Genomic DNA, 13588 nt, shown 5'->3' with positions numbered 1-13588 from the left:
TAAGTTGGGCCCGAACGTGTCAAAGAAAGAGACTGGATTTTATTTGTTACAAAAGGAAATTTCCTTTTTATTTCTTTCATTTATTTTTGTTTAATGACTTTAACAAGATTATAGAAGTGCTCAAAAGCATCTTATAAAATGCATAAATAACATGTAAGTTTAACCAGGAAAAGGTTAGTATTTGTTTCCAGGGCATCCCAAAAAATAAAGAGATAAGATGCTGGTAATGTCTCATATATGCCTGTAAACTGTTGTTAAAGCAAAAATTCAGCAATTAAATTTTGCAGCAGCCAGAAACTTTTAGTTTCAGTACTAATTAGCCATAATATCATCTTGCAAGATGTTTTCATGTCACCGGTATACTGACATGGATATTACAATTAAGCAAGAAAAGTATATAAGGTAGTGAGGAATTTAAAAAGCTAAGCGGCGTTTGGAATTGTTATTTAGTGATATTTACTCGAGTCCGCGGCCGCCGCCATGCATGCAATTGGAAACTAACAAATTTATTGGTTGGTACAATCTGTGGGAACAAAGGACACAGTCCTCTTCTCAAGATCGTACTCCACCTGTAGATTGATTTGTGCAAAGTTTCCAAATATAGATAAGGGAAGGTCACTTGAAGTTGGAGCTATCAGCATACAAACCAAGTTGTCATCGAAATTAGCAAACGTGTTGACAGGTTGCAAACGAAGGTCAGCACCACTAAAATGGAACACCATTTCCGGGACGTTGATGTTAGTCTCTGACCCGTAACACAAGCTAAATGATTCTGAAGGAGATTGCACTGGATCTGCTCCAATGGCGTCTTTCACTATAGTCTCTAAGCTGCTATAAAAGCTCGATTCTAGGTATGTGAGTGTTGTTCCAGAATCGATTATGATATTCCCTTGGCTCGAACCTGCCTGTGCGGTCTTGTCTCCAATGCTAACACCTTCAAGACTAAGGTAGTAGTAGGTTTGAGGGGCTTTGGATACCAATGGAGTGGAAACAGCCCCAGGACGAGAAATTATTGCTTCTTGGCCGAACAGCAGTTTACTACTGGAACTCGCAGAGAGAGGAACCAAGCAGTAGGAAAATCTGTGATCAATTTGAGTGCTTATTTGAGAAACAAGTGACAACGGCCCTCCTCCCAGGCCAACAAGACCAGCACTTGGGCTTCTGAATTTACCTAGATTGTTGTGCCCACAACCGAAAATGGATGTTGGGAAAGCTGTTTTTTGACCATTGGAGTCGTCAAAAGTTATGGTATCGGTGCTGAGGATTCCTCTAGTAAATGACTTGTCTCCGTATCTATACAAGTATTGACAGTCATTAACGTCGTTGGAGCACTGATATCGGGGAAGAGCTTGGCAACTATCGGAACCGCAAGGAATCTTTTTGTAGGTGGAAGATGCTTGAGGATCGAAAGGGGGAGAACCTTGTGGATAACATTGAGATTGAGGACATGGAACACATTGTATCCATATAAGGTCGCTTCCAGTGTCTGCAACGGCCATGTATTCAACTGGTGGGGTTCCAAAGGAGAGATTAATCAGATAAATACCTCCATTTGGAGTCACTGCAGATTGGATGGTGCTTTGATCAATCAAGGATTGGAAGTGTTTCAGACGGTCCATGGAATGGAGGGCATTTTTTCTTAGGATTTGTGATGAGGTGAGAGAAGGATCATAGAAAGGAGATATTGGCGAATCACGATGAATAAGCTCCACACTGAAACCCTTAGCTCCAATTACTGGCTGAACCACCAGGCTGGAGAATATTGCAGTAAGCACAAGAAAAAGTGGTTTATGCATCATTTCGCCAAAAAAAAAAGAAAAAAGAAAAAGGAAAATACAAATCAAAGGATTATAAATAGATGATTTGATGAATAAATTGGTTTGTTTGAGGATGTATTTATAGCATTTTGTATATGCTTGTATTGGTAGTCTGAAATCGTTGCAGCAATTTCCTATTACTTTCTAAGAGAAAACAAGTAACTATCAATATTTCAATGAAATATGATTATTAGTAAAATATTTTACAATATTTAATATACATTTGATATATTATATTAACTAAACACTTTTTGAAAATGGAATGATGATTATTATTGTAAAAGATGAAATTCATTTATTTAATATTTCGTAATAACTTTATTATTAACTTAAATATAAAATAAATATTTATTTTGATTTTAATTTTGTTTGACAATAAATTTATTTCACGTGTAATACAAGTATGCATATATAAAGGAGAGGAAACATATTAAAAACAATAGTACCTCATTCTTTAATTATAAACAAATTACAACAAAACAATTAAAGCTTTCGATCAATATACTTAAAAGGAAAGAGAGAAAAATTAATAAATTAATAAATAAATAAATATATTATGTACATTTTGAAAATGAAATCAGAAAAGTAACTTATTTTTAAAAAGTAAATTGAAGTAACAAAGAAAATCACTTGAAGTAAAAAATGCTATACATAAGAGGAGGAAGCAAGCAGCGGATTCTTTCTTTTAAGTTTACTAGGCTTATAGTTTAAACCAAAATAAATTATTTTTATATTTTAAATTTATTTTTATAATTTCGTCATGTTTATGAAAAAAGTAGTTTTAATATTAGATTCCAAAAAAATTAAGATAGTGACGTTAGAATAAATTTTCAATTAATTAAATTAGCTGGAAAATGATATTTTGGATTTAATTTAAATCCCGTGGGCATGGAAATTTTCTGGTGATTGCGAAGGCTACCTTCACTCTTCCTCATTGAAAAAGTGACACTGTATCGTACTGTGTAAATATAGATTAGGATATGTAATTATAAAAAAAATTTAAAAGTTTTTCTACACATTATCTATATATTTAATAAAATAATTTAATGATATATTTAATAAAATAATTTAATACACCATCAACGTATAAATCTCATGTATTATGACATATAAGTTTCATATATCATCAATAATTAATAACATAACATCTTAATATTAAATTAAATAAAAATATGAAAGACTTATAAATAAATACTAATAATTTTGTTTAAACATAATTAAACATCTATTATAACGATTATTAATAAATATTAATAATTCTCAATTTAGGATTTCAAGGGTACTATGTTTAAAGATTTAGAGTATTGAGTTTGGGCCTAGTATTTTGAGTTTAGAGTTTAGGTTGTAGCATTCATTTATAATTAAATTTATTAGTATTTATCTATAATCTCACCTTTTAGTAAAATTATTATAGCAGTCCCTATATTATATCTTATATTGCATTTTAGTCTCTCTATTGAAGAAAAGAACACACTAGTCTTCAAATATCGGATAAAATAGCAAAATAGCCTTTCCACTAAATTTATGTCCTCTAAGGCTTATTTTGTTGTTCTAAATAAAAATAAATTTAATAATAAATTTAATTCACAATTTTACATATTTATTCAATTTGACTCGTACATTTTCTTTATTAATTTGGCTTTCAACTTTTCATTGCCGACATATTATTATGTCTTATATGCCACATTAACAAATGGTTTAAGAATTATAAAATAAAAACTTTATAATTCTATAAATTCTGAAAAAAATCTTTAAAAAATATTTATTTTATGATTTTCATAATTTGCTTAATTACCTATTTATTTTTTAGAGTGTTATTTTTGGGCTAAATTAGGGTTATATGCCAAAAATAAAAATATTTGGCCAAATAGCCATTTTTTTTATAATTAAGAAAATAGGCCGCTTTTGGAGAAAAAGTATGAAAGCGTGTCTAATTAAGTGCACTTTCTGCATAGTTGATTGGAAAATGCGCCCAACTAGACGCATTTTTCTCTTAGTTGACAAAAAATCATGTCTAGTTGCGCGTGCTTTCCTTCAATAGTAAATTCCCAACGGTCAAATTTCAAATTCAGCCAACGGTAAAATTATAAATGGCCCAATGGTAACTTTTTCCTATATATACCCAAGCCATTTTCCACTTTTTTCACTCAAACCCAATTCTCTCCATTCTCTCTATTCTCTCAAGATTATTTCCAAACTTTCTGATAAATTTGTATAAAAATATTCTAGTTTTACTTTATTATTTCGTAAATTTATTCATTTTGATTAGTTTTTCATGAATAGCAAGTTCTTTTATTCATTTCGACAACAAGCACATTTCCATCGCACAATCGATAATAGTAAAGAAATTTTTTTATTTTTATTAATTCTAATTAAGTTAACTTTAAAGTTTTAAAATTTTAAAATTTTTTAAATTATTTTGTTGATATAAATAGGCGGATGATCGAGTTTTGGAAGGGTTCATACACAATTTATCAAATAGCGTACCAAGTGCAATTCGTTGTCATTTACAAGATGCGGGATTCATACATGTGTCTGATATGCTCGGGGGCTATAAATAGGATCCCACACTTATCAGCGTGTTGGTGGAAAAATGGAGACCCAAGACACACACATTCATCTTCCACGTGGTGAATGTACAATCATACTCGAGAACGTAGCTTTACAATTCAGTTTATAAATGGATGGCCAGTCGTTACGAGGGCAGTAGTCAATCCCAATAAGGAAGACTTTTGTGGGGAATTTTTAAGACAGGTGTCATTGTCTGGATAGAGATGAAATGGTTGGAAAATGCCTTGCGCCCCGAGAATCATGGATAGGTTTTCTACTGAATTGAAGTTATTATTCAATGAAAACGCGTATTAGAAGATGTGTTTTCAAGCACACCTTATTTTTTTCTTTCAATCTCACCTCTCCTTAGTACCTATAAAAGTGGGGCTCTCCCCCTTACTCTATCATCTCTCCCGGCCACCATCCCTCCCCATTACAAAATTTCTCTCTCTCGGTTTTCCTCCCGCTTTAGTGTTTAAATTTTTTACTGAAAATATTTATTTCTATTTAAGGTAGAGAGTGTGCTAGTTGTAAGGTATTTTTGAGTTGTTGGTGATGCGATAGTGCTCCAAGACACACATTTCATATGTCGTGCCGGGATAAGACCATTACCTTAAAAACCTATCCTATGAAAGTCAAGTTCTGGGGTGATAGTGTTTTATACGGTCACGAATTGAAGCCTAAGTAGGGGTCCTGGTTAACGACCGTTATGCAGTCACAAGTTGGAGTATAATTGGGAGGCTAGTTGACGATCGTTATGCGGTCACAAGTTCAAACTTTTTGGATACCTGAAGATGATGCCTTATAAATACCATACATAAGTTTGAGGGCATAATCATAAGGAAAAACTGAGGGACTTCCCGGTATAATCAGCTTATTCTTTTTCTTCATTTCCATAGCAACTAGCATCTTTAACCTTCCTTCTTATTCAAAGCCCGGGACCGAGTTGGATGCAAGGGGACTCTCAAGGGCGGAGCAGCTGTGATGGTGGAGTAAAGGTGAAGGTCCTTTCGGGTCGATAATGGTTGTCGTTATTAAACAACTCATTAATAATTACAACTACTGTCGCGCTAACATGAGTTTTACCTCTACTCCGTCGAAAAATCTGCTCTCTGGCTGAAAGTCCCCTTGCATCCATCTCGGTGTTGAGCTTCAGTTAAGAATGAAGGTTAAAGATATTGCCTTCGATTGAGATAGAGAAAAAAATTAATTAATTACACCGAAAAGCCCCTTTGTTTTTTTCCTATGATTATGACATCAATCTTATATATGGTGTTTATAAGCCACCACATCTGAGTATCCAAAAAGCTTGAACTCGTGACTGCATAATAACAATCAATTGGCCCCCTAGTTATACTCTAACCCGTGACCGCAAAACAGTCATCGATTGGATCCTTTACATACACTTCAACCCGTGACCATACAAAACAACGTCACCCAAAAATTTGACTTCCATAGGATGAGCTTCTAAAATAATGGTCTCATCTTGACATGACAAATGAAATTTGTGTCTCCGAGCATTATCACATCCCCGACAGCTCAAATCTACCTTTAGGCTTTTACAGTGTTTACCTCAACCCCAAAAACAGTAAAAAATCCTAAACCTTGAACTAAATCTTAAAAACTTTAAACCCTAAAAACCCTAAGCTTAAAACAAAAGGCCATAAAAATCCTAAAAAAAAGATCGAAGAGAGAGAGAGAAAGAAAAGCGCACCCAATTTGATGCACTTTCACATTCTCTTTCCAAAATCAACCTATTTCTTTAAATTAGAAACAAAACCAACCTATTTTACCAAAAAATTTTTCAGCATGTATGCCTAATTCAACCGTTATTTTTGTTTCTCAAAGTGAAAATCAAGTAAGCCATTTTCATGAAAACTCTAAAATGCAGGTAAGAATAGAAGTTAGAAACTAGATGAAGTTTCACAGTTTTTAATATAACATTCTAGACTCTAATGAGAAAAAAAAATTTAAACATCAAATAGATTTCTTTGAACTTCTTGTGTTTTTAATTTGATGGAGCATAAAGTTTAGAATATTTGTAATTTTTTTTCTTCTATGATTAACTTCATTTAAATAAAGTTTTATATTTGTAAATTATTACTTACTAAGTTTATGAGGTTGCGAATTTATCTAAATAATAATTTAAAATAAATAGAGAGGTATTGCGAGAGATCAGGATTCATACGTACTTGCTTTAAAACTTGTAAATGATGGCGAGACATCAAGATTCATACGTACTTGCTTCCAATGGATAGACCTAGCATTTAAAAAAAAAAAAAAAATCTTGTACGGTCCGAGATTTTAAAAATCTTAAAAGAAAAACAAATTGACACTTGAGGCATTCAATTCTCCCATAAAAACTTTCAACAAAAAACCAAAACAAAACGATTTGGCAATCGACGAGTTCCTTCAATGGTCCCATCTCGCCTTAAGACCTCATACCACTCCAATTGAATCGGACGTTGATATTGTATTCATATATATTTTTTAATATCATAAATATAGGTATAAAAATCCTTCAAAAAATAATTAACACCTTTGACTTAATTTGCATTCAATTAACCATTGCCATTAACCAAAAATAAAAAATGGTCCTTTCATCAATGCTTTTTGTCTATGATGATTATTAAAATTAACCGATAAATTAATTAGATAACGACATATAAAATATTAACAAAATATGAAAATTTTATATAAACTTATAAAAATTTTAAAAATATTTAATTTTTTTATACAAACTTATAAAATTATAAAAAAATCATAAAACCTACAAATATTATAAAAACTTATAAAAATCTAATAAATTATAAATATGATAAATAATAAAAATTATAAAAGCCATTAATTAATTCATCATTTTGAGAATTAAACCTCTCAAATCATAATGAACATGTGGTATCAAACCAACACTTGGATAATAGGAATAATCATCAGATGGTTGGGGTCATTTCATATTGATCAAATGTTCTCAATCTTCCACAAATTAGACGACATTTGTGGAAACCTCTACTTTTATTGATAATTTATTATTTATTATTTTAAACTTTTTATCTCTATTTTTAATTACAATATAATAGTTTGGACATTAAAATAGAAAATTGTTTACTAAGTATTATATGCTATAAAATATTTTTGGTATGATTAGATACTAGAAAATCAAAATTTCATTATCCAATGGTTGCAACTATTCTCATTATCCAGCAGTTGATTTGATGCCTTCATTATGATTTTAAGGTTTTAATTAAAAAAATGAACTAATAAATGAATTTTTAATAATATATTTTAACATTATATAAGTGTTTTTATAAGTTTTATAATATTCATTAGTTTTTACGATTTTTAATATATTTTATAAACTTTTAATATCTTTTATAAATTTGTAATATTTTTATGATTTATTTATTAATAGAAAAATGAAAGGTTAAATTAGGGGTTGCCATGTGTCTTTATTTAATTGGTCATTAGTTGTTTTTAATTATTAATGGGATCAAAGATGAAACTATTTACGAAGGAACTTAATTGATTTTTAGATTAACAATAATAACTCAATTCAATTATGCATGAATAAAGTCGAGGAACTTAATTAATTTTAAATTTTTAAGGGCTTTTATGCCTATAAACCTAAATATTTTAAAAGTAAAATATATAATATAGATTTAAATGATCTATAATTGGAAGTTATTTAAATTTTAAAGCATTAATGTATTGGTATTATTTTATTTTGTAATATATTGCATTTTTATATTTTAATTAATTTTAATTGTATTGTATTCTTATTTTGTAAAAGTAAACTACACTTAAGGTCATTAATAGTAGTATTATGTTTTGATCATTTAACTTTAAAAAGTTACAAAATAGATACGGAATAATTTTAAAGTTTTTATTTAAATTACTAGCTATTAAAATCGTTTTTTGCATAGCCTTCTTTGCTCGCACCATCTGCACCAATCAAAAGCTTTTATTTCCCTTCTTTTCAACAGATCAAAATTTTTTTTATGAAATAATTTTGAATATCACGAATTTGTGAACCAAAATCTAAACAACTTTCTTATTCAATCTCCAACATTGACTGTCGGATTGACTTGGATTTAAAGTATGTTTTTCTACTTGTCGATGAGTACTGATCTACTATACTGATCATTAAATCATTGAATCGTTGATTCGTGCTCACTAGAAAGATTTATTTTTCTAAAAAAAACTTAACAGACTAGTGATTTAAATAAAAACCATTCAAATAAAAGTAAAATGAATTATTAAAATTAAAATTAAAATTAAAATATTTATAATTTAAAAAATTTAAAATATTTAAATCTATGGTAACTCGTCTGACTCAGTCTAAGTCTAAATGTGAAAAATTCGAATTTATAAGGGGCGGAGCCCAAAAAAAACCTAAACTCAAAAAAAATTGAAAAAAAAAATCGATTTGAAACTGTCCGTTTGCGACCTTGATGTGTAAGTAGGTTTTTAGAAAAAGAATTACATGTGTTAGCGAACCTATTGGATAGAGAGAGGAAAGGGAGGTCCCCTTTTTGATTGGGACGTAAAACCAATTGAGGAATGTTATTGACCACCGGGCATACACGGCTAAGCTTCAGATCTTCAGCTTTTCAAATCCAAATTGGAGACCATAGACATTATCGACCACATAGATATAGGCTATTCGATAATCCAAGCCTATTTATTTATTATTTGTTACCATATATAGGCGAAATTCTCCAATGTGAACAAGGCATACTTTCTGGGTTGCAAATTCTTGTACAGAACTTCAAAATCCCTTTTAATTAATTATGTCCTGGGGGAAAATTGACTCGTAAACCAATTTGGTCCATGCTCTCTTAGCCACTATGATTTTTGAGTTTTGGGTTTTGTATTAATTAGCTCCCACAAATAAACATGGTTGAAGGGGATGGGCAAGGACCAAGTTTAGATTAGTCTAAATATTCTTTTTAAAATAGAAAAGCTTCATTTAAGACTTTTAAAAACCTCTATTTGATATAATTAAAAAAAAAAAACCTTAATATGTAACTTATTGATCATGGGCGTTCACTCTATAATTTAGTTCTTAACTTTAAATCGTGACTTTTGCATGGCAATGAATTTAGGTTGTAAAAGGTAAGTGAGTTTTATCAAGAAAAACTTCAAAAAGAGCCTTTTTAAATGGACTAGAACACAACCTAAGCCCACGCTCATCACAAGGCCTGAAGTTGACGCGATGAGTATGAGATTCTATCTAATAAGCCGAGTGACTATTTTGGACTAATAATAAGCCACTTGTTTACCTTTCTTTGGTAATATTTGAACTAATTGAATAATAATAAGTTTCTTTCGTTTTGCCAAATTAGTAGTTTTATTTTCCAGCCAATTTGTGGTCTTTTCCATTCAAGATGAATAATATTTAGTATTTAGAGAATTTTCTAAACATTTTCAAGCAAATCAATAAACTTCTTTTCAGCCAATTAGGGAATAATACATGGTCGAGTAGCTGGAAAAGAGAAGGAATTATAGTTGGTAGTCTCAATTTCAAGAGATTGATGGCTTCATTCTACATTGTGAGTTTATTAAAGCGGAGGACACGAAATTTATGGAGTTTTGGAGTAAAATTTATTTTAGTAAATACATGTTGGAAAAATTGTTTTTATGGGAACTTTGAGGTATATTCTCAATAGGTAAAGGTAGAGAGTTGAATCATAAAATTATGGTTTCATATTCTACTCCATGAGACCTTTACAACGGTATATCATCTGCTAAAAATGTTTGAGTGATGAATGAGAAAATGGTGCTCAAAGTAAGCTACTTGGAAATATTGTTGAGGAAAAGAAAAGGCTTAGATGCCACATTGGTTAAATACCAACTGTGAGATGTGTCTATATATGTGAACCCTTTTATAAAATAATTGAATGACTAAGGGTCAGTTCTTCATTGCTTTTGAAAAGTACTTTTGAGAATTGATTTGAAAAAATTTAAGTGCTTGATATTGCTGTCAAAAAGTGCTTTTGAAAAGTAAAATGTCTATTTTAGACATGATATTATAAAGTAACAAATATGTATTTAAATAATGTTCAAATTAGTTAATATTATGATATTTTAGCAAAAATATAAAAAAATATTATAACTTATTGTTAATATTTTAATATATAATATTAATTTTAAATATTTCTAAGTAATTAATATTAATTATTTATTAAATTTAATTAGAATATATAAACTATATTTAAATATTTAAATATAATAATTAAATATTTGTAATTAGATATTGACACAATTGTATTATTTTAAAAATATTTTTATTTTTAATTAATGTTTTTAACACATTTGTAAAACTCATATTAAATAACCAAAAATATATTTTTGGCCGTTATTTTACCTTTTTAACCTTATTTTTGACTTAAAATGTGTTTGATGCTATTATTTTGTGTTCTATTTCTTGGTTATTTAATATGAGTTTTACAAATGTGTTAAAAGCATTAATTAAAAATAAAAATAAAAATATTTTTAAAATAATACAATTGTGTCAATATCTAATTACAAATATTTAATTATTATATTTAAATATTTAAATATAGTTTATATATTCTAATTAAATTTAATGTTTAAAATGGACATTTTTCTTTTCAAAAGCACTTTTTTGACAGTAATATCAAACACTTAAATTTTTCCAAAGCACTTCTCAAAAGTACTTCTCAAAAGCATTTTTCTACAACACTTTTCAAAAGTATTGCCAAATTAGCCCTAAGTTTGTAATCCTACTTTACGTGCAACGAGGGATGAGAGTAAAATTGTAATCCTGCAAATATTTATGGACAGTAAATTTGTTGATTCATTAATGGCAGATTTTATGGTTATTTCCAAATTTTTCACTATCTTAAATGCCTATAAAAGGCTGTTTATTCTATACGATTAAAACACACATTCTAATAGTTTCTTATACCGAGATTCTGTTCATTTCAAATTTTTTTTGCCTCTTCCTATTTTTTACAATATTCCGGTGATAGAAAAATGCAAAGTTCGTTCGTTGATCGTTGTAGAGGTGATACTACTTTGTTAACTGTTGTTGTATCTTGTGAGACATTTAACCAACGTTTCTCCAAGTACTAGAGGAGCGGCCGAATCTGTCTTAAGGAAACTATGTTTTACAGGCCTCAATGATTCGTAAAATCTCTATTCTTCCTTCTTTATTTCAACTTTTATTATGATTTTATTTGATTTTTGTATCTGATAAATTAATTATAAATCATTCTATTTATATTTAATTTCATATGTGTTTATTTATAATTAATTATATGTTCGCTAACGGGGAGTTTTGTCCAACAATCTCAAGACAGATCCGATTATTTTTGCAATTTTCTAATCCGAGATAAACTAGTCACCAAGAAAAAAATAAATAAATATTTTTCGAAAATCAATCTTCTTTTAAAAATTAAATAAATCTGTTTCTGCATTTTTCCCGCTGTTCAACAGATTTCTTTTTCCTCTATTTTTGTTTTATTTCCAAATGAATATTAAAACTAATAAAATTTGTTTCAGGATTTTTCCCGCCGTTTAACAAATTTTATATGATTTTGTTTCCAAAATTAAAAGTAAATAAAATCTATTTCGGGATTTATTCTCACCGTTTAACGGATTTTATTCCATTATTTTGATTTTATCTCCAAGCGAGAAATTAAAGGTAAATAAAATCTGTTTCGGGATTGATTCCCTCCATTTAATAAGTTTGATTTGATTTGATTTGATTTTGTTACGAAAAATGAGAAATTAAATTAAATAAAATCTGGTTCAGGATTTATTCTCGCGTTTAACAAGATTTTATTTTATTTTATTTCCAAATTCGAATTGAATTAAATAAAATATGTTTCTAGATTTATTCCCGCCATTTAACAAGATTTATTCGATATTGTTTTGTTTTCAAACAAAGACATAATCAAATAATTCTATTTCGGGATTTATTCCCGTTGTTTAACAGATTTTATTTTGATTTAATGATATAATTTTTTTGAGATTTAATCCTGTCGTTTAACAAATTTTTTCTTTTTAATTTTGTTACAGAATTTTTATTCTTCCGTTTAACAAATCAAACGGAAATTTTTCTGTTTACGATGGCCTTAATTGTGGCTTTAAATTGAATTAAAAGAAATTTATCAACGATGAATTAAAAAGACAATATGAGAATGCATGTCTAGGATTGGTTCTTTGAAAGACTTGGTATTTAAGCGTGTAGAGTGCACCACCTCTCTTTTAGGGTTACCTACCTGGTGCATTATTTTATTGTATTTTTATTAGACCGTATAAACTTTTGTTTCGGGTTTTATTAGATTCCTGCAGTCTAACAAAAGTTGATAAGTTTTTTAATTCTGGTTTTGTTTTTTAACAAAAAAAAAATGGAGACTCCCATCAATTTAAGCAATTCGCAATATGAAGTTTTGGTTCAAGTGCAATGTTTGATCTAAAACTTAGTATTATTGGTGGCGGCTGCTGTAAGTTACAATGAGAAACCTGAAAAATTCTCGGGGCAGAATTTCAAGACTTGGCAATAGAAAATGCTATTCTATTTGACCATCTTGAACTTGGCAAAATTTTTCAACGATGACCTTCTACTGTTAAAGAGGGCGAGATAGATAAAGTTACTACTTTCACTGCTGTTGAAGCTTGGAAACATTCAGATTTCCTATGCCGAAACTACATCATGAATGGATTGTCGGATGTACTGTGCGAAGTGTATAGTGCTAATAAAACAGCTAAGGAATTATGGACATCGTTGGACCATAAATACAAATTCGAATATGCTGGAACTAAAAAGTTCTTAGTTGTTAACTTCTTGAATTTTGTAGTGGTTGATTCTAAAATAGTTGTGAATCAAGTGCAGGAACTTTAATTGATCATTCACTGAATTCTTGCTAAAAGGATGATAATAAGTGAATCCTTCCAAGTGACAGCCATTATTTAGAAGTTGCCTCCTGCTTGGAATGACTTCAAGGATTACCTAAAGCACAGAAGAAAGGAAATGTTAGTGGAAGACCTAATTGTCAGACTTAGGATTGAAGAAGACAATAGAGGTACAAAAAAGAGGCTCGACAAAGTAGCAAATGACAATGTTGCTAGGGCAAACATCGTAGAAGTCAAGAAAGACTTCAAGAAGGGAAAACAATCGCAAAATGGGTCTAAACTGGGACCAATAGGTGGTGTTTCCAAAAAGTAAAAATTTCTTGGAAAATACTTCAATT

General features: G+C 29.6%; 1 protein-coding gene across 1 annotated transcript; it reads right to left on the bottom strand.

The window, feature by feature from the left end:
* Nucleotides 1-227: 227 nt before the first annotated feature.
* Nucleotides 228-1978, bottom strand: LOC108463355 (aspartic proteinase CDR1-like). The gene has a single exon (XM_017763300.2). It carries the CDS (start codon nucleotides 1797-1799, stop codon nucleotides 507-509), a length of 1293 nt encoding a protein of 430 aa, XP_017618789.1. The 5' UTR covers nucleotides 1800-1978; the 3' UTR covers nucleotides 228-506.
* Between the last annotated feature and the right edge of the window lie 11610 nt (nucleotides 1979-13588).

This window comes from Gossypium arboreum, chromosome 13 (genome assembly GCF_025698485.1).
Source record: "Gossypium arboreum isolate Shixiya-1 chromosome 13, ASM2569848v2, whole genome shotgun sequence".
In the NCBI taxonomy this organism is placed as follows: domain Eukaryota; kingdom Viridiplantae; phylum Streptophyta; class Magnoliopsida; order Malvales; family Malvaceae; genus Gossypium; species Gossypium arboreum.
This window is presented reverse-complemented; position numbering and strand designations above follow the sequence as displayed.